At 37.0% G+C, this 27,326-nt stretch overlaps 1 protein-coding gene across 1 annotated transcript; it reads left to right on the plus strand.

Annotated features, from left to right (window-relative positions):
• Positions 1 to 409: 409 nt before the first annotated feature.
• On the plus strand, positions 410 to 27,267 carry SNAPC1 (small nuclear RNA activating complex polypeptide 1). Its single transcript, XM_030855170.2, has 10 exons — positions 410 to 604; positions 2,993 to 3,152; positions 3,310 to 3,450; positions 3,872 to 3,976; positions 8,829 to 8,987; positions 10,512 to 10,580; positions 11,293 to 11,355; positions 13,897 to 14,047; positions 22,059 to 22,157; positions 24,736 to 27,267. Exons 1-10 carry the CDS (start codon positions 477 to 479, stop codon positions 24,786 to 24,788), a joined length of 1,128 nt encoding a protein of 375 aa, XP_030711030.1. The 5' UTR covers positions 410 to 476; the 3' UTR covers positions 24,789 to 27,267.
• The last annotated feature ends 59 nt before the right edge of the window (positions 27,268 to 27,326 follow it).

Consider the following 27,326-nt stretch of genomic DNA (forward strand, 5'->3'; position numbering starts at 1 on the left):
TGCTTCTCAGTAAACCCTCTTTAGATCCTCTTTCCCCGTGAGGGTGGTTTGAGGTTAGGAATTTTTCCTCCTTAGCTGTAAAACTTGACTTCTGTCACTCTAGGATTTCTTTAAAGGAGAGGGACAGTAAGGGTAATATCGATTTGTATAAGCTAGCCTCACGTTGACCTAAAATCCTTCTTGGGCTCACAGGCCACTTGAGATGTAAACTTCTCTACTGAAATTAAACACGTCCATCTTACTCCTCTAAGACAGCTGAGCTGCTAAAAGCAAATGCGGCAACGCAGGGGCAGTTAACATCGCGCGGTATTGGGCGGACCCGGCTGGAGGTGGAGCTGCCGGGGCCGGATATAACGTCACGGGGCCGGATATCACGGAGGGTGTGTGCGTCCTGTCGTAGGGGGCGGGGCTCAGAGCCAGGTTTCCTCGGCTACCATCGGCTGGTGGACCGCGCGTGGCGTCCTAGCTTTGCAGCTATGGGGGCTACTGCAGGTTTGAAGGCAGACTGCGAGGCGCTGCTCAGCCGCTTCCAGGAGATGGACAGCGTGCGCTTCGAGGACTTCACCGACCTCTGGAGGAGTATGAAGTTCGGGACCATCTTCTGGTGGGTGTTTCTTGTCCACTACCCGCCTGCCTCCCCGCTCAGAGGCGGCGTGACAGGTTTCTTCCTTCCCCTTCGCTTCGCCGCACCTGGGAAGGGCTGAGAAAAGCGGCAGTCTCTGAACACTGCCTCCATCTCCCCTGAGCTCTCACTTGTACTTGGCCGCGCGCTTCCCCTGGGCGATTTCGTTGGCTTGGGTTCCTTCCATTTGCGGCCTCCTCCCGAATACGTATACCTCTACTTGGCCGCCCTTCTAAACTCTTCCACTGCTTCTAACCACCTCCACTGCTTCACCCGGACCTAGGTCACCATCTTTTGCCCTCCTCTAGTCTCGTTTTCTTAGAACTCCATGTTTAAAAACAAAAACAAACACACAAGCAAAGACAAAACCCTGCATGATAGATTTCATTTTTCACACAACCGCCGAAGTTCTAAAGTGCAAATTTGCTCACGTCACATCCTTGCTTTCCACTCTTCAGTGGTTTCCATTGCCCTTGGGGTGCAGCTCAAATTCCCTAACATGGCTGGCAAGACCTTTCGTGACTGGCCCCTGCCCATCGCTGCAGCTTCATCTACAGTCCACTCCATGCACTCGCTTTCTTGCTGCAGCGTCTGCACGCGGCCCTCTACAGGCGTTTCCTCAGCCTAGAGCTTTACCTCCAGCTCCCTTTGCCTGGGTACCTTATTCTTCACTCAGGTTTAAGCCCACATGACAGTTCCTCAGGGAAGGCTTCCTTTGCCCTTCTAGACTAAATAAGGTGTTCATGCTCTCTTTCTCTTTTAGCACTTTGTGCTTATTTTATCGCTTGACATTTTTTTTTTTTTGCGGTACGCGGGCCTCTTACTGTTGTGGTCTCTCCCGTTGTGGAGCACAGGCTCCGGACGCGCAGGCTCAGCGGCCATGGCTCACGGGCCCAGCCGCTCCGCGGCACGTGGGATCTTTCCAGACCGGGGCATGAACCCGTGTCCCCTGCATCGGCAAGCGGACTCTCAACCCCTGCGCCACCAGGGAAGACCTGTCTCTTGACTTAACCACATTTTATTATAAGTGTGTAGTTCAGAAGGCAGTATAGTGTAGTGGTTAAGGGCATAGATAATGGAGTCCAACTGCCTGAATTTGATCAGAGTCCACTAACTGTGATTATATGGTAAGTGCACTCTAAGTGCTCAATAAATATTCACTGTTATTATTATTTTTAAATTTACTTTCCACTAGATTGAGCTCTGTGAGGACAGTGACTGGATGAATCTGGTATTTCATTAGCATAATACTTACAATATTGAAAAGACTAAATAATTGACTGAATGAATGAGTCCTTGTGATTAAAACTCTGTGTTTTGCTGAATAAAATGTAAACGTTCTCTCTTTTCTCTTAGTTGATGTAAAATAACTACCTGTGTAGTTTGTACATTGTAGGGGATGGAGAATGGAGAACTGTTTGTTGTACAGTTAATGAAAGGGGAGGAACTAATTTTTTTTAATGGTAGTAAATGTAATGCATTTATAGCTGTATTTAATCCATAGAACAACTCTGAGATCAGTAATTATCCTTGTTTTATAGATGAGGAAATTGAGGTTTAAGAAGGTTAAGTAATTTCTCCATGATCACGCAACTAGGTGGTAGAGTAGATATTGAAACCAGTGTGTCTTACTGTTTCTGAAACCCATGATCTTTCACTGTATCCCTCTTGGGAAAAGTGGTAGTTTAGAATCAATTTTCAGGGGTTACCCCAATTCTTTCTTTTTTTAAAAAAATATATTTATTTATTTATTTTTGGCTGCTTTGGGTCTTCATTACTATGTGCAGGCTTTAGTTGCGGTGAGCGGGGGCTAATCTTCATTGCGGTGCGCGGGCTTCTCATTGTGTTGGCATCTCTTGTTGTGGAGCATGGGCTCTAGGCACGCGGGCTTCAGTAGTTGTGGCACGTGGGCTCAGTAGTTGTGGCACGTGGGCTCTAGAGCGCAGGCTCAGTAGTTGTGGTGCATGGGCTTAGTTGCTCCACGGCATGTGGGATCTTCCCGGACCAGGGATCGAACCCGTGTCCCCTGCATTGGCAGACGCATTCTTAACCAGTACGCCACCAGAGAAGCCCCCTACCATGGTTATTTTATATATTAAATATTTTAAATTATTAACCAGTGATAATTTATAACCCCACTCCTTTTGCTCCCAGTTCAGCAATAAATTTGATGCTTTAGGAAGATGCATCATGTTTACCTAGTGTCTCAGTGTAAAAAGCACAGCAGAAAATTAGGTCTTCGTGCTTAAATCATGAAAGGATCAGCTGTGGAATGCCCATCCACTTTCTAGCAGCTGCTATTTAAACAAGTATATACCTCTTCTGTTATTTTTTTTCACAGCCATAATATATTTTCTCTTTGTTTTCTAGTGGTAGAATGAGAAATTTAGAAAAGAACGCGTTTACAAAGGAAGCTTTGGCTTTGGCTTGGAGATATTTTTTACCTCCATACACCTTCCAAATCAGAGTTTGTGCTTTGTATCTGCTGTATGGATTATATAACACCCAACTGTGTCAACCAAAACAAAAGGTAATATTCGGTGAGTTGTTTTCTTCCAGCAGAAATATGAAACAGGTACAATATTTTCACAACCAACTGATTTAAATAGAAATGCCAGTGCTTCAAAATTATAATACATTTGTGAAAAAAGATTTACTAACAACTTTTTTATTCCTCTTGTTTGCAGATTAGAGTTGCCGTGAAGGATTGGGATGAAATTTTAAAATTTCAGCAAGATTTGATAAATGCACAACATTTTGATGCAGCTTATATTTTTAGGAAGCTACGACTAGACAGAGCATTTCACTTTACAGCAATGCCTACATTGGTATGTTATCTAAAATAGATTGTTTCTCAAAATGAGAAATTATGCTTTATTGTCCATAAAGTACCTAAGTCTCCAGAAAGTGGAAAGACTATTATATAGTTTCCAATACTCGAAGAAAGCCTTCTTAAAATAGGAAACAGTGTTGGGGATTCCTGGCAGTCCATTGGTTAGGACCCCGCACTCTCACTGCCGAGGGCTTGGGTTCAATCCCTGGTCGGTGAACTAAAATCCCACAGGTTGCGTTATTTCAAAAGTCTAACAGTCTTTGAAACATGGATTATTTAATAAATATATACTTAGAGCTGCTTTTTTTTCATCCATGTTTACTGATAGACAGTTTTTGCTGCTGGCTTACTTATTTCAGTACTTAAAATATATCTTATAAAAGACATCTATTTTAAAGACATTCATTATTATTTAGCTGTCATACAGAATGAAGAAAAAAATTCAACGACCTGAAGTTACTGAAGACTTTAAGGACCCAAGTGATCATGTAATGAAACTTATCACTTCAGATGTACTAGAGGTAAATTTGTTCTTATGTTCCTGAATTTTTTTAAAAAATTGTTTTATTAACTACATATTGAGGTTATACCTTCATCTACTGGATACTGAAAACTTTTCTAATGCTTTTAACCAATCATAGAATGCTATTACTTTCTCTAAAGTGTCAGGAATGTTACATCAAAATTTCTGGAATAAATCTTGAAACACAGTGAGAAACAGAAAGATGTAGAAGACTTGTCTTGGACTAAGGATATTTAGATTCAAATACTGAAACCACCATTTGTATTTGACTTTAGATAGGTCATAAAACAAGAATTTAGTGACATTATTTTTTTTAATAATATGTGTTCATTTCCTAAGTTCCTTTTTACAATGCTTGTGTAAAAACCCACCACTGAAAACAGTGAAGCTATTTTGGTGAAACGAAAATTTGAAGTCAAGAATAATGGATAACATGCCGCGGAGCAACTAAGCCTGTGTGCCACAACTAGTGAGCCTGCGCTCTAGAGCCCACAGCCACAACTACGGAGGCCAAATGCCACAAATACTGAAGCCTGCGCGCCTATAGCCTGTGCTCCGCAACAAGAGAAGCAACGACAATGAGAAGCTTGCGCACAGCGATGAAAAGTAGCCCCCGCTCATCACAACTAGAGAAAGCCTGCACACAGCAACGAAGACCTAACAGAGCCATAAATAAATAAATACATTTAAAAAAAAAAAAGAATAATGGATAAGGGGTACGGTCTTAAAACAGCTTTTCCATCTAATATATTTTGGTATTTTATTTGAGTTGTGCGGTGTTGAGAAAAATCTTCTTTTGCATTGATAAGTAGTGATACAGAGTTTTACCTGAGAGGGAATGTTGCCCTGAGGTTAAAACAAAACCTCACTAAAGGGCTGCAGCCTTCTGATCAGTGATCCATTCTCTTTTCAAAAGAATGGATTCATACGTACACAGAGAGTGCGCAGAGCGAGCACGAGCAGGTGGGGGCCTTAGTCATGTGTTTTTCATTTCTTTGAGCTTTAGTTTCCCCCTCTTTAATATTAGGATTGCAACCCTTATTTCATCCAGTTGTAAGAATCGAGACCAACTTGTACCTGAAGAGTGCTGAGTGTGGCCTATAGCACATAGTAGATTCTTCTTAGTAAATGTTACTGCTTTTCCCCTGAGCCCTGTTCAGTCTTTTCCTATATCAGGAATGAAAGAGGGATCAGATCTTTGATTTGCTCAAATGTTTCTCTGTGTTCTGGGTGCTGCCGTGTTTTAATAACTTCAGCCGTTAGGTTGCATCTATGATTTTCTAATTCAGATAGCAAATTGATTTTTGAAAGTGCTCTGGGTCTGCTCTGTATACTGACTTTATTTTTGAGCAAGAATTGCTAATCTGGGGTCCATGGATGGCCTTGAAAGGTTCATGGATCCCTTTCCCCCCTAAATTGTATTGAAAATTATTATACGTATGGACACTTGGTTAGGGTGAGGTACTCTATCCTCAGATTCACAAAGGTATTCATGTCCCCCAAAATGGTAAGAATTACTCAGTTAGAGGGGAATTGTTTGCTAAATATCTAAAGACATGGTATAGTGCAGGAGCTCTACAAGATGTTTTGTGTATATTATTTTACTCCTTAACATCTCTGCAAATTAGGTGTTTTAAACAATTTAAAATTTTTTGTTAATTTTTTTTTAAAGTAGGTGTTTTTATCCCTGATTTAAAGTTGAGGAAACTGAGGCACAGAGACATTAAGTTAGGAAGTGATGGAGCTAAGGTTCTGTATGGCTGCAGTGCCTATTTGTTGGATAGCAAAGGCCTTGTCTGAGCTGGGACTGGGGTTGGAAATTATCATTTGCAGACATCTCGTGAAGTATAACAAGAATTAGGATCTTTGCCCTCTAGCAGCTGAGCAAGAAAGAGGTGGGAGAAGATTATGTAGAAAAATAAATGTGAGAAAAGAACTTTGTGTAATAGAGGGAATTTGTATTTTGTCTTTTTGGCAGAGGGGAATCATTTAGAAGTTTTAGAGATTGGAGAGACTTAGAGTGTATATTTAGGTTTGGGGTAAGGAGCCAGTTAGAAGGAGGGTTTGTGTAGAAGAGAAGCAGCACAGTCCCTGCTGTGAGGTGGTGGGTCTGTGACCAAGAGCCTAGTGGAGAGATTAGCCTTGAGCAGGAGAAGGCACTTCTTCCTTTGAAACCTTAGGGAAGGAGGTGAAAATGGATTCCTATAATTGGTTGTGAAGAAGAGAAGTAGAAGGCAAACAGACCCGATAGCCTGAACTTTAAGAGGTCTCCTGCCAGAACCAAGAACTGAGAAAGTTTGGAATAGCCGTCGTGGAGAGTGAAAGATGCTGGGATACCAGAAAGGATTTGCCAAGAAGTACTGATATAAATTATAAAGAGAGAGGCAGAGAGTGTTCTATAACAGTAAGATGTTGTTCTTATCAGTATTCTTCCAATGAAAAGAAGATGATTTGAACCCAGTTGGTTGTAATTTTTGATTGTTGACTAATTTAGTGGTAGAATGTTAATTTTTTTCAACATACATTGCTAAACTTTTTTTTTTCTTCATTTTAAGCTCTTTTACTACAATATGTTGAGGTAAAGATTCCTCTGTTAAATAAATTGTATATGTCGGCAAGCAGGTATGGGAGATTTTAGAGAACAGAGCTGGGGTGATGTGCAAAGCCATATCTTTTAGGGTGATTTGAGAGGAGGGTCAGAAGGGCAAGGCTATGAAATGCCTATTCCTAGAAGCTTCTGAGAATGGAGTAGTCTGTGTGAAGTCATCCTGACTTTATCTGGCATCTTTATCTTTGGTAGCCTTTTCCTTCAATACCTGTGTTGGCTTTATTTGTCCTGTCCTAGCATAGCCCATGACCCATTTTCACTGATAATCCCTAAATTTATTACTTTTCTATTTTCCTTCTACTGCCTACAAATGCTATTAAGTCTTCATGTCAGCATACTTGAATTCTGGTCATGATTCTGCCGCTCATTAGTTCTCTTTTGTGGTTAAGGAGGTATAATAAAACAAGAGAATAGGATATTGAATCAAATTATCTGATTTTTTTAAAAAATTGAGGTATAATTGATATAACATTATATTAGTTTCAGGTGTATAACATAAGGATTTGATATTTGTATATATTGCCAAATGATGACCACAGTAAATCTAGTCAACATCCATCACCATACATAATTACAATTTTTTTAAGGCATCTGCCTTCTAATTCCAACTCTGCTACTTAAATATGACGTTTAGCAAATCATTTCACTTTTGAATCTGTTTCTTCATTTATATTTACAATTATATTAATGGCATTACATGTTCAGTATTCACCATGTGCCAGGAACTATGCTGAATGTTTTTTGTATGTTATCTCACCAATCATCATAATAACCCTGCAGAAGAGATAGTATTTTCCCAGTTTTAAAAACAAGGAAACTGAGGGACTTCGTTGGCAGTCCAGTGGTTAAGACTCCGCACTTCCACTGCAGGGGGCGCGAGTTCGATCCCTGGTCGGGGAACTAGGATCCCACATGCTGTGTGGCATGGCCATAAGAATAAATAAATAAATAAAAATTAAAACAAGGAAACTGAGGATCAAGAAGTTGAGTAATTTGCATAAAGTAAGACACAGACACTGGATTTGAATGTCCAGGTGTGTAAAGCTCCAAAGCCCATACACTGTCTTTTATTTCTTAATCCTTTGATTTTGTATAGTGGTTTACATCATACAGAATACTTCCACTTGTATAAGCTCACTTAATACTTTTATAGTGCATTAGGCGTCGTTACTTCATTTTGTACAAATGTGGAACGTGATTCTTAGACTGAGGGATTTGCTCAAGGCCACAATCTAGCAGGTGCCGGAATTCAGGCTCAAAACCAGGTCCAGCTAGTGGTCTTTGCCCTGTATTGTAGTGCATGTAAAATAATGGGAATATAGCACATTGTACCGTGTAAAAAGTTAGGGGCTTCCCATGTCTGGACACTCTTCCCCCTTGAAGATCTTGCATATGTGAGCACTCGCCACTCCTGAACAGTTTTGAATTGCTTGAACAGATATCGATGGAGTCCGTCAAAATCTCCTAGAAAGGCATTGAGTAGCCTATCTTGGGGATGACTCAGAGGTTGTTGACCATCTGTGATGGATAGTTCTCTGCTGGTCTGTGAGCCAAGTCCCAGTGTTGGTTTTATGTGATTCTTAAGTCCGCCTGCCGTATTTATGCTACCTTTCTCTTTACCCTGTATACCTGCCCATTTGTCTGGAGTTTCCTGGGGGAGGAAGGTCTAATAAATGATGCCTCAAATGGTGTCATAAATCACTATTTCATTTAATCTTGAATCTTATCACTGAGGTAATGAGGAAGCTTATGGGGACAGGCACAGAGCTTTGAGATTCGTGAACATCAGCCCATCTCTGTGGAGGATTGGGAGAGAGTCATTAGGTAGGAATTTCCAGCTGAGCATAAAGAACTGTGTAAATGTCCTTCATGTGACAATATGAAATAAAAATGTGATCTTAGTTATCAGGAGTAATACTTGAAGGTATGCTATACTATAAATCATTTTTGTTACATCTAGGAATGCAATCTTATATTTACTAGTCTCTCCCCATCGTTTCTGCATACAGTGTGTATTGCCTAATGTTTGTTGAGTTGAACTCAATGATTCCATACTTCTGGAAAGCAGACTCTTCATTAATAATGTTGTACTAGTTTGCATAATTATATCATTTTCAATATACTGTAGTATGTTATTCCTTCTCAACTCTGTCACTTTGGAAGGTGATTTTATTTTGTTATGGTTTTGCCTTTAAGATTCTCCTTGAAAATTGAATTAAAGGACTCATCGTTTCACTTTTAGGAAATGCTGAATGTTCATGACCATTATCAGAGAATGAAACATATAATTTCAGCTGATAGATCCAATCCAGACAAAGCCCTCAGCTTGATAAAGGATGATTTTTTTGACAATATCAAGAACATAGTTTTGGAGCATCAGCAATGGCACAAAGACAGAAAGGTTTGTAACTGTTTGATATGTCACCTTTGCATTTGCATCATACGTGACTGGCTATACGTGACTGAGAGGCAGCCTTGCTTAGTGGCTACCTCCTGTGAAGCTAAGATCTCGAGTGCTTTACTTTTTTAGTATCAGCTTTGCCAGTTATTAGCCATGTGATCTTATTTAATCTTACAAATGGATTTTATATGTAATTATGTAGCATATTATTAAATAATTATAATTAATAATTGTAATTATATAATATATAGCTAAATAATATCCATTATACACTCACACGTACACTATGTAGTATACATAATTATAGAGGAATAAATAGTCTTGGTGTACCATGGATTTATTACAGTCTTTATAATTTAGCATTCTCCAGAGGTTACACATTGGCAGTCTTTGGGCCAAAGCCTGCATATACTTTTTTTTTTCTTTGCATAACATTGTTCCTAATATTTAAAAAATTTGAATTAATTACCAACATTTAAATATTTGTGGACTTAACGTAAAATTCCAGACATCCAACTTCTGTTAAAAGTGAGAGGTTTGGTAACACTGGTCCTACTTTGCTGCATGGCAGTGGACAGCTAGACTTGAGTGATGGCTTCTCCCATTGTGACAGAGCATGTGCTTTCTGTTTCTCACGTGCTCTACCTGCCTTCCTTTATCCATTTACAAATCGCATCAACACAAGTCTTCCATTTAGTTTTCTGATCCAAATACTCATGCTAGAACTGCCCATATTCCATATTAGCCTTTTCAGCTAGAGAAACTTTTTTACTCCAGAAACCTGAAGACCGGCCTTGCTAAATTTACTTTTGAAACCACTACTCCATCTAATTTTACTAAATACTTCTAGGAAAAAATAAGTAATTTCTGATTACTTACTATGTGTTTGATAATGTGTTAGTGTTTTCACAAATGCTAGATAGGCATTATTATCTTATATAGCATTATTCAGAGAGATTCGTTGCTACTTTTTGGATTATATAAAGGGAGATGGCTCAAAACTCAATTTTAGAAAAGATAAATAAGGAAAGTGGTGAGATAACGGCCTTGGGAAGAAGGAAATAATTTGCTTCCTCTCCGGACATTTATTTTAATGAGAGCACATTTTAGGATGTTTGAATATTTTAAGTGCTACAAATGGGTTGCACAAATGACCTAGGCACTTAACGTAAACATCTATTGTAGTGCTGTCTTTTAACAACTCTCTTTAATGAGCATTACTAAGACCTTTGAAAACCTGAAGGAAAGGAGAATAAACCAGCTTTCTCACTACCAAATAAAGTGCATGTCATCTTTCATTAGTTAGGAGGATTTAGGTATTTTCTTGATGAATTTTGTAACTCTTCTTTAACCTAACCACGATCTTAATGTCAGGTGGTGAACCATGTTTTGATACTGTGAAATATTCTTTTAGTTTTTTAGTAATTAAAGTAAATGATTTTCATTGGTCTGAAATTGATTTTCAGTTAATTTTTAGCTGGTTTGAATTGTAAATGTGTAAATATAACTTTTTTGATCTTTCAGAATCTATCCTCAAAATTGAAAGCTAAAGATGGAGAAGAAAAGAGTGAAGGAAATTCACAACAGTCAGAGGTCAGAAAAATTCACTATATGATTGCTTATGGGGCAATAGTTTGGTTAGCTTCTTTTCATTTTATGTGTGGCTGTGATTCTGTATATTAACCATAATGTCCCATGGTCAGTATTCTAATACATATCTCAGAAAATTCTGTAACATGGGTTCTATGAAGGGCTAGCCTGTTCTCTGCTGGAAACCTTGTGAAAGACCACATCAGTTATAGATTGGGAGTGGGATGTTCACAGTTTTCAGCAGGGGGAGGGAAGGATGGTGGTGGAAGGTGTCCTCAGTCCTGACAGGGGCAGAGTAAGGCTTTTGTAATACTATGTCTTTTCGGCCTTTCAGCCAGTGTGGAGCACAAGCTACTATTTACTGCCTTCTGTCTCCAGAGTTTTCATCCATCTTAGTGCATGAGGCAAGGAGCCATCTTTGGGCATAGGAAGATGAGGAGGGAATGGCCTGGTCACCAGGAATTTCATTCATATCCTCCTTAAATCCTGAATGAAAGCAATCCACAGCCATGGGGATGTTATCATGGCACCTGTTAGAAAGTAGTGCATGTTTATATGCCTTTACTTAATATATGTCCAATAAATGTTAGTTCCTTTTACCCTACCTTCTGTCTCAAATCTTATTTCTGATAAAAAAAATACTTGGGAATTCATAATTTCACTCAGTGTTTGTGTGTTTTAACTTTTTCCCTTTCCTGTTTATTTTTACTTCCAGAGAAGTGAAAGGGCAGAATCATTAGCGAAAATAAAATCAAGGGCCTTTTCAGTTTTTGTTGAGGTAAGTTATTTCTTTAATAAGGTAATTTAGAAATTTATGTGATGCTTTTTTAGTCACGTTTTAATTTTTTCATCAAAGTAACACTTGTGCATAGTTTTAACTAATAATACTGTAAAGTTTATATAATCCAGCAGTCTCCTGCTCTACCACTTCCTGCCCCTGTACTTCTGATCTCAAGAGGCAACCATCTTCACCTTTTTCTCTTTTTTTTTTTTTTTTTTGTGGTACGCGGGCCTCTCACTGTTGTGGCCTCTCCCGTTGCGGAGCACAGGCTCCGGACACACGGGCTCAGCGGCCATGGCTCACGGGCCCAGCCGCTCCACGGCATGTGGGATCTTCCCGGGCCGGGGCACGAACCCGTGTCCCCTGCATCGGCAGGCGGACTCTCAACCACTGCGCCACCAGGGAAGCCTCAGAGAGATTTCTTAAACTTTATCTTCTGAGTCATTATATTGAATTTTTATTATTTCTGCTGATATTTTTTGATTACTAAGATTTTTTTTCTTGTTCTCTGAATCTTTTCTTACTTAAAAAATGTGTTCTTTATCTTTTTGTTTTTCTGGATTAAATATGCTTATCTGCTTGAGGATGTTATTTAGTTTTTTGAAGTTTGCTCCCCAGAGTTTTTATTTTTGTTTATTCCATTCTCTGTCATTCATTTTGTTGGCTTTTTTCAAACGTTTGAAGATCCTCAGATCATTAAGAGTGGTCATGTGGAGATATAGCTTTTTAGCCTCCATGCTTTTCTTGGATCTAGTCATTTTTACCAGAGAGCAGGCTTCCATTCCCTTGCCTGGGGGAGGAAAGTGGTAAATAAGCCCAGCTGCCAATGTTTTGGGTGCCTACAGCGAATCTGCCAGCAGGCTCACAGTTCCTTCTGGAGGCTTCACTCAACCCACCTATTTCTAGTAAGAGGCTTTACCCCCTTCTTAGCTATACTGGTCTCCTCGAGCCTCAGCTTCTCTGGTTTAGCCTCTCCAGAGAGCAAGCCTCCTGTTTTCTACAGGAAGAGGTCAGTTGTTCAGCTTTGAGGCTGCTAAATGGGCTACTATTCTCTATGTAGATTTTTCATATATCTACCCATTTTTTTAGTCCCACTTCTGATGACCCCAATTCCTGATCCACTTGGACCAGCTTTCCTTGTAGACTTCCTCAATACAGGCAATTAGATTTCAGCTTTCTGCATTCTAAGTCAGCCATCACTTTTACACTTCCAAAATTTTGTTGATTTGTTTACAGCTGCATTGTTTCCTATTATCTCCGTTTTGTGAGTTTATTCATTTTTATTCCTTTCCTCTCATTTTAGTGGGGTTTCAGGAAGGAGCACCAATAAGCTCGTATTTTTTTCTGTTGTTTTTTTTTTATGAATCTAAAAATGACTTTATTCTGTGGGAAACTACTATCATTCTCTGGTTGTAGAAATAAAAAGGAATAAATGAAAAAATTAAAAGTGACTATAGATTAGTTAAGTGTTATATATTTGCTGTACTACAGTAAATTGAGTACAAAATATTGTTGAATGAAAGCATCAAGGACAATAAATTAATTATTCCAAATTCATTTAAACCAGAACTATTTCCATATTATATAAGCTAATTGTTGTTTAATGTATTTCTTAAGACATTATGAAATACTTTAAAAAATTATTAAACAATTAAATTATAATCCCCATAAATTGTTATGAGTGTGTTATTGCATAGTTGTAGTTTTTTAAATTATTGAGGTATAATTAACATACAGTGCATGGTAGCTTTTAAACTGTTGTTAATACCTGCACCACATATATGACATTCATTGAAAACTCCTGTAGTCAGGGCTCTGCTTAAGCAAATAAGGGAATTTATTGACTGATGTAACTAAAAAGTCCTTGTTGGACTGTCCCTCCGTTTCTCACCTCTTATGTTGCTTTCATTGCCTTCAAGTGTGATTCGTGACAACTCCAGCCTTGCATGTTCCCAGCTTTCGGTTCAGTGGAAAGGGAGAATTTTCCTTTCTAATAGTTAAACAAAATTCTAAAATTGAGTTATATCAGCTATGACACACATCACACACCCCCCCCTGAACAAATTATGGTGGCCCTGGGAATGTGAAACTCATTTTGGCTAGATCGGGGCCACATGGCCATACGTAGAGCCAGGCATAAAGTAGTTCCATTTGAAGTACATGGTGCTAAGTAAGGAAAATAAAATGTTGTTAGAAGAAAAGAATAGGTTATCAGGTGGTAAAAATGGCGGTACTTGTCCTTTACACCTCCATTTCCCAGCCATGCAACTGCAGCAGTTTAACCCAGCAAGGATATTTTAACTCCGTTTGGGCAGATGAGGATGACAGCTGCAGGGAACTCTTCCTGTTGTAAAGCTAAAAGAGTATATACATGTAACAGGTATTAACCAAGCTAGTATCATGGTAAAGTACTTTATGACAAGTATTTCTGTGAATCTTTTGTCATCTTTGATTGTCTGTTTTGTTGTTCCCTAAATCACCTGTCAGTTGGGTTCATTTTGCGATTCATTGTAATTAATTGGATTTGCAACTATTTAGGCTTCCAAGTCAAGAAGGCATCGTCAGGTCAAACTTGATTCTTCTGACTCTGATTCTGCATCTAGTCAAGGAAAAACCAAAGCAACTAGGAAAAGAATAAACAAAGAGACATTGAAACCAGCAGGAGGGAAGATGTCTTCCAGAAACAGAGGTAACTTTTTTGAGACTTAAAAAAGGGAAAACAGGTCTTATTTACAACCTCCTCTCACCATGTTTTCTTTATTAAAAAGGATTACTTGTTTAAAAACCTTGTGAGATTTAATATTAAAAATAAATTATCTTAGATTCTTGGAATCTTACTACTGAAAGTGACTCTAGGAGTCATCAAATTCATTTCATAGATGATGAAATTTAGGCCCATACAGGTTAAATAACTTGTCCAAAGTGATATAGTTAGATAGTTATAGAATCAATCCAGAATTATACGGAGCATACTTTATTAGTAATTTTTGTGTGTGAATCAAACTTATGTGTAGAATAAGGTATGATAAGTAATACATTCTATAAACTGTATTTTCCATTCGCTTCACTAGCTAAGCTGTACCTGCTTTTCTCTTGAAATAGTTTATCTATAAAATTACTTTTGGTATTTGGTTTTTTAAAAAAATGACTATATACTCAAAAAGTTTAATCTTTAAGCATTGCACAAATAGTATATGTTCACCATACATAAAGTTGGAATCTGATTAACAGGCTCAGGGGGAAAAAAAAAGAGCATTAGAAACATAGTAAATATTTAGTGCCCAATATAAGAAACACAGAGCCACTGTAGCAGTATATGAAGATATGTTATAGCCTTGTAACATATTTTTTTCCTATATTGAGGCAGCGGAGGGAGAACTGAAGTTAAATACCTTTAATACAGTCCAGATATGATCAGTTCCGTAACTTAATGCTTGAAGTGCATTGAGAATTCAGAGGAGGAGATACCACATTTGTTAAGGATAATCGAGAAATACTTCAGAAGGAGAATGTTTTTAGTTTTCTTTACACAGCTAGCAGATATTGTGAAGAGAACTGTTAGACTAATCTCACTTATAAGTATTAGTGAAAAAATTCTAAGTTTTATGTATCAAAAGAATCTCAGATACAAAACAACTTGACTGTGTACATTCATTCTGAGATGCAGGGATGGTGCAGTTAGGAATCTATCAATATAATTTGCCATATAAATAGGTTAAAGGGGAAAATGTGAATTCATTTTAATAGTTACCCAAGAACACATTTGATAAAATCCAGCATCCATTCTTGATTTAAAAAAATATCCTCCAGATGTAGGGAATCAGCACATTTTCTGTAAAGGGCCAGATAGTAAATGTTTTAGGTCCAAGTGGAACCTTCATATATTTCTGGTGGGAATACAGAAAGGTATAGTCACTCTGGAAAACTGGCAGTTTCTAATAAAGTTAAACATATACTTACTAAATAACACAGCAGTCCTACTCCTTGGTATTTACCCAAGAGAGATGAAAACTTATATTCACACAAAAATTTCTATGCAAAAGTTTATAGCAGTTTTATTCATAATTGCGAAAAATTGCAGTCAGCCTAAGTATCTTCAACTGGTCATTGTATAACCGTGGTATAACCATACAGTGCAGTACTACTTGGGAATAAAGGCACTACTGATACATGTAATAACATGGATGAATCTCAGTGCACTGTGCTAAGTGACAGAAATGAGACGGAAAAGGCTATATACGATATGATTCCATTTATAAGACATTCTGGAAAAGGTGAATCTACAGAGACATAAAAAAGATCATTGGTTGCTAGGAACTGGGGGTGGAGGGAGGTGTTGACTGCAAAAGGGCACAAGGGAAATTTTTGGTGTGATGGAATTGTTCTATATTCAATATTTTGCACAACTATGCATTTATCCAAACTCCTAGCTCTGTACCGCATTAAAAATGGTAGTTATATATTAATTCAACCAAAACCAAACCAAAACAGAGGACATGAGGAAAGTATTGATTAGTTTGATCATATTTAAAAAAGTAACTTCTGGTAGATTTTTTTCTAAGGTATCAAAGATACTTAGGTTTAGAAACCTGCACAAGCATTTTTTATTAATTATCCACCTTATTTCTTACAAGTGCAGCCGAGAGGTAAGTTGGTCAAGCTGCTTTCTTAAACGTCTGGAAAAGAGTTTTTTTATGCAGTTGAAACAGAGGAGCCGAGTGCAAGCTAGGAAAGAACTTAAATGAAAGTTCCTTTTCATCTGAAATGTTGGCCACACGTAACTTATGAAATATCACTTCTTTCACTAGCCATAATTTTTTACTTAATGTAGTTAGCGAAAACATTTTCATAAACTCTGAAATTAACTTTTAAGGATGGCTGAGGTTTGTTATTGAATTTACCTCAGGTGTATTAGGGAGGGTTTAACCCATGAGAAAGAAAGTACACTAAAATGTGATCTGAATTAGATCCTTAATTGTAACTCAACTATTCCAGGTAACCAGCTTTGTCGCTCCTCTGAAGCAGAGGTAATTTGTTATTCTGCATCTTAATAAAGATTCAAGTGCTGGGCTTCCCAGGTAGCGCAGTGGTTAAGAGTACGCCTGCCCCTGCCGATGCAGGGGACACGGGTTCATGCCCTGGTCTGGGAAGATCCCACATGCCGTGGAGCGGCTGAGCCCGTGAGCCATGGCCGCTGAGCCTGCGCGTCCGGAGCCTGTGCTCCACAACGGGAGAGGCCACAGCAGTGAGAGGCCCGCGTACCGCAAAAAAAAAAAAAAAAAAAAGATTCAAGTGCTTACTAAAAAGTTTCTCTTTAATTAAAAGTTCATTTCCTCAAAGTAGAAAAGTATTTTTGATTTCATAGTTTTTTCAAAAAGAGGTATCTTATATTCCATAAAATGCAAAAGGTCTTGTAAAACCATTTGCAGCACATAAGACTAATGCTAAACTTTTTAATTTTAGGAGAGCTGTTATAAATTAGCAAGAAAAGGACCACCACCCTTTAGAAAAATGGGCTGAGGTCATGAACAGGCAATTCATGAACAAAATGTGGTTACCATGCATATGAAGAGATATTTAATTTCATTAATAATGAAAGAAATGTAATTTAAAACATGATTTTCATGTAATTTGTTATATTGGCAAAGATTAAAGGTAACTGAATACCCATTGATAGTGAAAGTGTGAGGAGGTGAAATCTGAATTTGAGTGGGAGAATGAATTAGCACATCCTTTTTAGAGAGCAATTGGAAATCATCTGTCAGCTGATTTTAATCAATTTTAAATGGACATGCCTTCTAACTTAGCAATTCAGTTTCTAGGAATTGATCCTTTACAAGTGACAAAAACACACAGGACATTCATTGCAGGATTATTGACAAAGACTGTTAACAACTCAAATGTTTAACATTGAAAAAATGTTTAACGTTGAAAAATCCATATAAAGGAATATTTTACAGTTATTAAAAAGCTGGAGAAAGTTCTATATATACTGACGTGAAAATATGTCCAAAATATATTGATACATTGCTTAGTGAAAATGTTTTTTTAAAGAAGAGTATGATTCATTTGTTAATAAATATATATGTAGATGCAAAACTATAATATAAAATAGATAAACCACAAGGTCCTGCTGTATAGCACAGGGAACTATATTCAGTATATTGTAGTAAACTGTAACGGAAAAGAATCTGAAAAAGAACAATATGTGTGTATATATATGTATATGTACGTATGTGTGAGTGTGTGTTTGTGTATATATATATATATATATAAATAAATTGAATCACTTTGCTGTACACCATAACATTGTAAATCAACTGTACTGCAATTAAAAAATGTAGACAGAAGTACAATATATATCATTGAAGAAATCTAGAAGCATATAACAATGATTAATTCTCAGGGATGGGAAATTTCTAAGTCCATAAATTTCTGTGTTTGACTTTTATGTGATAACCATATGTTTTGTAATCAGGAAAAATCCAAAGATTAAAAAACAAACAAATGTAACAATAATTCCTTAGATTAAGGCAAGTAGAGGGATTGGCATGAAAAGAGGCAAGGTAGTTGGAAGTATAGCGTGTGAAGGGCCTATTTTTTTGTTTTGTTTTGCGGTACGCGGGCCTCTCCCTGTTGTGGCCTCTCCCGTTGCGGAGCACAGGCTCCGGACGCGCAGGCTCAGCGGCCATGGCTCACGGGTTCAGCCGCTCCGCGGCATGTGGGATCTTCCCGGACCGGGGCACAAACCCGTGTCCCCTGCATCGGCAGGCGGACTCTCAACCACTGCGCCACCAGGGAAGCCCTGAGGGGCCCATTTTGCCTGGAGCATAAAGGATGTGTTGAAGAGTTACTGTTAACGTGGAAAGATATGTCGAGGATTATATTGTGACCAGGCCTTAAATGTGGAACCAAGAAGTTTGGACTTCATTCAGTAGGCAGAGGGGAGTCATGTGAGACTTCTGAGCAAGCAAGTGGTATGACCAGTTTTCTTTGAAGAAAATCAATCTGGGAGTAGTATGGAAGGTAGGTGGGAACAAACTGAGAATAGGAACACTAAATAAAAGGCTATTAAGGAGTAATGAGGATCTGGCCGGGTGGCTGTAGGAATTAGACAAGCAGATTAACAGGAAGGCCAATGGATATCTACAGGTAACCAAATATTTAGGCTGGTGGAGAGGGATGAGACAAAGATGCTTAATGCCTGAGCAACTGGGGGATGTTGTGACTTTAACAGAATAAGGATCACAGAATGAAGATTTCATTTGGGGGAAGAATTTGCCCCAATCTGCCTTTTTAGGCTCAATTTCTGTAACAGCTGTCTAGCTCGTAAATAGGTGCTCAAGTATATTGATAGGATTTACCCAAGTTTGTATTATTTAAGCTTCAGCTATACCTGTTCACCATTCCTAGAACATAACACGCGTGCTTCTGGAAGAACATCAGTAATAGTAATGGTGATACATGATGGTGAAGATGATAACAACTATTATTTATGTAACGCTTATTATCTGCCGAACTTTTTTCACACATCCAAGGTCACCTAACTAATAAATAGAGCTGAGACTTGAATGGCAGTCTGTTTGAATCCAAGTCTGAATCTTTAACTGCCATATTTGCTGTCTCTCAGGTAATTGGAAATGTGGATCTGGAGCTCCAGTTAGACACGCACTTAAGTAATTGTTGTATTCTAGCTGCATGTCCTATAGTTGTATGTATTGAGATTGAGCAATTGTCTGTTACTTATCATTGTATTCCACATGATTAGCTTCGAGCAGAGTAAAACTATCGACCTGACAGCCTCTGAGGAATTAGTTGTGTGGATAACTGAGGTTAATTATTTAAATGTCAAAATTTACTTTTTAAACGGTTAATTACTCTGGTTGATATCTTTCTAAAACATACTACATTCTTCTCTGTATGATTCTTGTTTTCTACAATGTGCATTTATTATTTTTTACATGTATTTTATGCTCTCCTATTTTCTAGAACAATGTATCCTGAACATAATTTAGTTTTCTCTTTATGATTCAAGGTTATCATCATTAGCATGTTATTTTACTGGGTTTTGTAATATAATGATCCTATCAAATAGCTTAAGTGTGTGGGGTAGTTGACCTTTATACTTACGGCTTTGTGCTGCAGGACTTTGTCAGTTCTTATGTTTTTCTGTCACATTTGTTGTGGTAGGTGTCTTCATTCTGTTCTCAGTGTGCAGGCTTGTAGCAATCTTTTTCCCTTTTTGCTGCTTCTTAACTGTACTGGTTTTAAGAAATGGGTTTGCCATTATTCATACCTAAATAAATGTAATTAGGTTCTGGATAAAGGCCTGAGGAACATATCTGTGACTGAAGTTCATGAGCTTTTATTTAATATGGGGACTTTGAGATAAACATCCTGAAATTCTGTGTTCACTTCTTGGTTCCTGGCTATGTGATAAGTGGGTGAAGCATTGTATTTTGTTTTTCAGAGCTTTTAGAGAACAATTGATTTTCTTTTTCTTTTTTTTTAAAGAAGATGTTGGGGGTAGGAGTTTATTAATTCATTAATTTATTTTTACTGTGTTGGGTCTTCGTTTCTGTGCGAGGGCTTTCTCTAGTTGTGGCAAGTGGGGGCCACTCTTCATCATGGTGCGCGGGCCTCTCACTATCGCAGCCTCTCCTGTTGTGGAGCACAGGCTCCAGACGCGCAGGCTCAGTAGTTGTGGCTCGTGGGCCTAGTTGCTCTGCGGCATGTGGGATCCTCCCAGACCAGGGCTCGAACCCGTGTCCCCTGCATTGGCAGGCAGACTCTCAACCACTGTGCCACCAGGGAAGCCCTGATTTTCTTTTTTAAACTTACTCATTTAATGTAGAAATAGATCTCAAAATGTAGTTAATCATCATGTGACTAGATGAAGGTTTTTTTTTTCTCAGTGACAGTTTTTAACTCAGAAATCCTTCCCTTGACATTGTTGGATAGATTCTGTTAGGTTGTAAATGTGGATTTAAAAAAATCATTAATAGTTGATATGGATGCCCATGGTACAAGATTATAAAGAACAACATTAGTAATTTGAGGTAGATTGTACTGATTATAATCTTGTGAACAAGTGAAAAATTTTATAGGTTCAAAATCCACCCCCCTCCACTGCCAAAAATGTGATTAGATATGGAAATAGATTTCCTAAAATATTATCTGTCATCTTAAAAATCATGTAAAAAAATTATTGTATCTAATACTTAGGACTTCCAAGTAAAGGTAAAATTCTATTTTAATAACTTAATGGGAAATTGGTATTATTTTATTAAGTTTGAATTGCGTTTAAAATGGAAGTTTATTGCTACAGTTTACTCAACTGCATCTGGAGCAATCTATTCATTCCATAAAATCTGCATCCCATTAAGATCCCAGAATACATGTGTTCAGAGCAGAAAGCTTAAACTCATCTTCATTTAATTTCTTGTCTCCTGTGCTGGCAGGTACTTATTAACATATATACTCTGTGAAATACTGTGTTATAAGATAGTTGAATCCATATTTATAGTTTATTGAGGCTCTAGTATATGGCAGGCACTTTTCTAAGTACTGGGGATACATCAACCTAAACAAACCAGAGTCTATCCTTGTGAAGCTTACATTTACTATGTATTATATATTAAGATATGAGGTGGTGTAAGTGTTGTGGAGAAGCATAAGGATCGAAGAGTGACTGTGGGGGGCGGTTGCTACTGGGACAAGGAAGTTATGTGCTCAGTGAGACCTGATAGGACAACGGTGTTTGATAATTTGATTAGGATATTTCTTCAAGCAACAGAAAGTAGATGTAGAAAACCTCCAATGTTTTGGAAAATGGAAAGTTACTGGCAAATTTTGACTAAGAGAAATATATCTTGTAGAACATATGTGGTGATACAGGAAAGTGTGTCTGCATTCAAAAACAAGGCTATCACGTGGCCTCTTCAAGATCAGGAGGCTGTACGTACGTGGAAAAGTACAAATTAAGAACCTGTGTTCATAGACAATCTGAACTGTGTTTCTGAAGTTTGTGCACATTTTCCTTCACTGTAATGTGATTTCACAGCTGTTTGTTAAAATAGTGAATAATTTAATGATCCTAAAAGTAACAGGTTTTGTGTGTGTGTGTGTGTGTGTGTGTGTGTGCGCGCGCGCGCGCGCGTACTTGTGTATGTGAGAATTGCCTTATTTTCAGGTTGTTTTATTTAATGATGGTTCCTTGGACAGCATTCTGGTGTTCAGCAACCAATACGGAATATTTGTCATTAAATCCATATCAGTCTTTAAAAAAAAAAAACAAGGCTATTAACTTTAGAATTACATTGGTGATTAATTAATAAAATTGAAGTAATACACATGATTATTCCCTGATGTCTGCAGATATAACCTATGCTGTGTGTGATAAAGATTGAATAATATATCTATGTTTGGCTAATTTTGTTTCTTCCCTTTTCCTCTATTTACTTTAATGGAAGGATTAGAGACTGTTTTCAAAACATAGGTATAAATATATTATAAATTTATTAACACTTTTAAAAAAGATAGGTAGTTTTATATGCATATTTCTGTTTACCATTACAATTTTAGCTTTTAGTTTAAATATCTAATTTTTGTTATAATAATGTCATTATTTATATAAAATTTTTTTTCAAAGATTAGCATTCTTTGTTTTCATATAAAATCAGTTTTTCAACTATTTCCAGGTGACATGCAAAATGTACATACGGAAGATAAATCTTTAAGTCTGAGTATGCCTGTAATTACAGAAGAGGAAGAGGAGAATGAAAGTTTTAGTGAAACAGGTACAGATGAAATTTTATCAAACTGCTTGCAGAGCATCGTTTAGAACCCTTGAAGAGCATGACAGTTGGCTGTGTGTTCCTGTGATGCTTTAACTTTGGTACATTGGAGAATTTTAGCATTAATCAGACTGTTAATCATGACACTTAAAAGTAAGTGATAATACAGTAAATGAATGGATATGGAGAGGCAGGGGTCAGTCCAGGTGAGAGGTGAAGGATAGGGAAAATATCATTATTAGTAAATGAATATCCATAATTGTGATGGTGTCTGAAGTGTATTTCTAACAAAGGGCAAAGGTCACAAAATGTGAATTACTGTATATAACTTTTTATAAGATTTTATTGTTAAAAAATACTTAATTTCAAATTCTAGTAAATGTAAAATTTTCACCTATGAGATGATTGTAACTAAGTGGTAAATTGCACAACATGAATTAAAATAGCTACATCTTTTTGCATTGCTGTGATCTTAATTTGTTTGTAGTACTTGTTAAACAATAGGTTAAATAATTATTATCTCTAGTAATAATTACAGTAATGTACAGAATAAGTTATACATAGCAGGCTAGGCTTGATAATTGGTAATCCATCAATGATAATGAACATAATGTATATTAAGAATCTGCCTAATGACCTTTTTTCATTTTGGCGCTGTATTCATTCAGCAAGCATTTATTGAGTGCCTATTTTGTTTCAAGTGCTTAGGTAGGTATGGGAATATAAAGATATATAGTAGAAGAGTTTAAGAACCATTTTATTTTGATCACAGTGAGTGTAGATCTGAGCACAGGGAGTGGCTCATAGTGGACCTAAGTAACTACTGTTTAATGAATCAGATCAGTCTGTGCCCCAGAGGACCTTACAGTTTAGTGTGCAGAAAAACAACACAGTACCTTGTAGTAAAGAAACAGGGTGCTATGGAAACATATAGAAGACAAAGACAATTAAAAGAGAGTATTTGTTCCTTCAGAAATCTGAGTTGCTTCTGTGATTTGCTTATGTCAGCATAAAACGGTCCTGTAGTTGCTTTCTAGTTTTGTCTGGTAGCTTTTATTGTGAGTAAACAATCAAACAGATGTATACCTTTATGGCTGCCTGGCCAGTCCCATTCTAAAATCTATCAGCTGTGAGTTTTAAAAATTCGGTTTTTATTAAATCATAATTACATAAGCACAGAATTTAACAATGAACAGTTTTATAATACTCATTACCACAGACTTCTGACTCTGACTCCCATTTTTTATTCCCTAGAGACAACTCTTTTATAATTATTTTGGTGTTGATCTCCATGTTTCTAAATAACATGTTTATATTGTCACTTATTCATGTTTCAGTTCTATGAATTATCTATTGAGGGAGGCAAGGATTTAGTTCTCCTTAATATATTCTTTTTTTTCTTATTTGAAGTATAGTTCACCTACATCACTATGTTAGTTCCAGGTGCACAACTTAGTGATACGATATTTCTATACATTACAAAAAGATCACCATGACAGGTCTAGTTATATCTGTCACCATACAAAGATGTTACAATATAATAATTTTATGTATTCTTTACCTCCCAATCCAAACACATGATACTTCCTATCACCCACCCTCTCAGTATGGTTATTATTTTAGTTATATCAGTATTCAGCATTTTACAAAACATTATTAGCAGCAGGGCCATGTGATATATACTATGATTCTCCCTTAATCGGAACACTTATTGTTTGCCTTAAAGAGTTAATAATTTTTTTGCCTTATTAATTTGTTTCTTTATGTATTTATCACTAATTTACCCCCCAAACTCTTCCTCAGTGTATAAATCTCCCCTTGAAACACTAGAGCACATTAGGCATTTTATCGGTGTCATCTTCTTAAAAGAAGTCTCCTCCAGGCCTCTGACTTGCTTTACTCTGGACATCATTCTCTTGGCCTGCTGCCGCTTCTTTCCAGGAATCTATTTTCTTTTTCTTCTTAATTTTTTCTTTGTCTTTTCTCATTCCTTTTCCTGTCACTCTCCTTTCAGTTTTCATTGGAGGGGAATATTCCTTTCTTTTACGTCTTCCATAATTTTCATGTTTTTGTGTCTTCTGTTATTTGCTTTGTTTTTAATGATCAGTAACTTCTAGGTTCACAGCTGTTTCTAGATGGACACTTACTTGAGTGTTGGTCATGGCATCTGCCATGGTAGCCAAAAAGATGTATGGTACTGCTGTTTTGGGTTACATTTTCAGGTTTAATCGGAAAGCAATTGAAATCTTAGTCACTTTCTTTTAGCACTGGCCCAGATACCTTTCAGCTCTGGCATACTGGGCCCATGCTAACTGTAGGGAGGGCATACCCCTATGAGACAACCTCAGAGTAGCTTATTATCAAGTAGCATTTAGGGTGATTAGGATCTCCAGTAGTAAGTTCACAACTGCAGTATCATTTTGAAGGATAAAAGTCATGTATATGTCAGGTTTAAGATTTCTTGTATCTTTGCTGTGAAGATGTTCTTACTATTATGCCAACCTATATAGTTTAATTGTGTATTATCAATTAAGTATTATATTTTTTAGACCTGACAGGCTTCTTAATTTTTTGTCTTTAGAGTTCACTGCACCCAAGAGGAGAAGAAAACACAGAACAAAGAGCCTGGTGTAGAGTACTTAATTTTGAGCTTTCTGACAGAAGAAAAGATGTATATTTTGTGTATTGAACAGGAAGACTGCAAGTATTAAAAATAGTTCTTCTGGGAAGCTGTAGGTATTTCTTTGAAATGTCAATACTTTAATATAGTTCTAGAATAAAAGTACAAAAAATTAGAGTATTACTCTAAAATTTAATTTTAACATCTTTTGTGAAATATGCATAAATGATAAAATTTGGATTTAGAATGTAATAGAAATAATTCTGTTATTTGCAGATTATTGCTATTTCCTACAACTTTTTTGTGCTATTATACTATCTTAGTACAGTTCTGGAAGTGTTAGCTATTCTATTTAAAATCTTTTTTCTTGAAATATTAATGTTTATTATACGTAAATGGCTAATTATTTTATATCTAGTTTGGTAATGTTTGTTTATGATATATATTAACTATTTTATATATTACGTTGTTAAGTGCAATAAAGTTTTTGCCTTGTTTGCTTTATTTTTTTAATGTTTGAAACTTATATGGTCAGTAACTTATGTGATTGATAACTTAGGAAGCTCAGTTTCTACTTCTGTAATCAATTAAGTATTCTTTTGTGCTTGTTTTAAAGCTCTCTTTGGCCTAACATGTCTATATGTATACATGTATGTTTGTGTAGGTATAGATATATGTATGTATTTGTCCAATTATACATATAATATGATTACTCAATACATTGTTTAGGTACAACATTTAAATACTGATTATTTCTAATGAAACCTTTAAGAGTGGTAATGTACATTTCAGAATGTGTCTGGTACAGAAAGTTGGTACTTACAGAAAAAAATTCAATAGCTTCATGACTGTGCCTTTCTGTTAATTTATCATTTGAGAGATTTAAACGGAGATTGCTTTAGCCATGGTGTTTGAATTGCTGCTGATAGCAGACCATCTCACATCATGTGGCTGGCTCAGCCTGTCTTAAAATTGATTAAACTCCATGTTGTTTTCCAGTGTGGTATATTCAGGAATTCTACAAATGCCCCGTGAGTGAAAATGTGTGTAATCTTTTAAAATCAAAATACTAACACTAGCCCAGACAAAACTTCGCTTATTAGAATCTGTGCTGTCGCATTAGCCGTGAAACAAAATTGTTTCCCTTGACTGTTTCCCTTGTTTTCCTTGACTTCAGATGTTTCTGGTAACAGATAGGACAGTTTTCATGATGTGGATATTGGGCAGAGCTTCTGGGGTTTAAATATTCTAATGTTGGGATCCATTATTGGCCACTTGTATACCGGGTTATTTGCTAGGATTTGTATAAACATTAAAGTTTACAGACATTGTACAGCTAACACAGTGAGTTGCCCTCTTATTTTTTTCACAACAGTACTTTTAAAAGGTATCATTTCACTTGTACAGTGAAGAAACTGTACCTCCGGATGGTAAGTGCCTTGTCCACATCCACAGAGTTAGTTACCCCATCTGGGGTACAGATACAGGGCTCTGGCCTATAATTTCAGAGTCGTTTTTTGTAAGCCAACAGAGATGGAAATCCAGACTGACTGCAAGAAGTAAAACCCCACTTCAGAATGGCTTAAACAGTAAGGAAAGTTTATCTGAAACCAGTTGAGCCTCAGGTGCGGGGCAGTCTGGGTTATGTAGTACATTAGTTCCATGATGCCTTCATTTCCCAGGTGTGGGTCTTTAGGGAAAGCTTTATATCAGTGTGGAGAACTGTTTACCTGCCAAGTTAGCAGACTCTTGCCTAGGACCAACCTTGCAAAGAAAGCCTTTTTAGGACAGCAGTCTCAGGCCTGCTCTGTTAACTTCTGCACAGTTTCGTTTCATTTTTCACTATTTCAAACAATGCTGCATTGATCTTTGTGTGTATATCTTGTCTCACTCAGGTTGGTATTGTTGGATACCAACAATACTGTTGGATAAACCTAATCTACACATAAATTTGTTTGTTAAACGCTGTGTATATATAAAATGTTGTTAATTACTGCCAAATTGAACTCCAAAAAGCCTGCCAATTTACATTCCTACTAACAGTATTTGCAAGGGACCCTCCATTACACTGGTTATCAATCTTTGTAATTGTTGACAGTTGAATACAGTCAGGATCTTAAGAGCAGAAAATGTAGAAAGATTGACAAAGAGTAACAAAATTGGATTAAGCTGATGTGACTTGCTATATGGTTACATATGACAATGTAGTGCTTTAGCTGATAGCAAATTTTTCATGAATATATTTTGAAGATAGGGTGTGAAGCACTTGATAGATTTGCTTTAGATGTGAAATTGAAGCTTACGGGGCAGAGTTCCAATAGAACATATTTGTGTTTAACGGTGGGTTTTCAGAATTAAAATATGGTGTCCAAATACTGGTTACCTATTAAAGTAAGCTATTTGTATTGTCAACTGATTATAATAAAATGGCACCAAGTTGTACATACATGATTTTAATATGAAATATTTATGAAATTAATGTTTTGTGGGAGAAGAGGGGTTGTGGCAGTGTTCATAAACACAAGCTACATTTTAAAACCATACCACTTTAC

Source organism: Globicephala melas, chromosome 2 (assembly GCF_963455315.2).
Source record: "Globicephala melas chromosome 2, mGloMel1.2, whole genome shotgun sequence".
In the NCBI taxonomy this organism is placed as follows: Eukaryota; Metazoa; Chordata; class Mammalia; order Artiodactyla; family Delphinidae; genus Globicephala; species Globicephala melas.

Bases quoted from the DNA above. Each gene is read 5' to 3' on its own strand.
- SNAPC1 (XM_030855170.2), top strand. From the start codon at position 477: ATGGGGGCTACTGCAGGTTTGAAGGCAGACTGCGAGGCGCTGCTCAGC. The intron at 3,153-3,309 runs GTAATATTCGGT...TCTTGTTTGCAG, and splicing joins TGTGTCAACCAAAACAAAAG to ATTAGAGTTGCCGTGAAGGA. The intron at 3,977-8,828 runs GTAAATTTGTTC...TTTCACTTTTAG, and splicing joins TCACTTCAGATGTACTAGAG to GAAATGCTGAATGTTCATGA.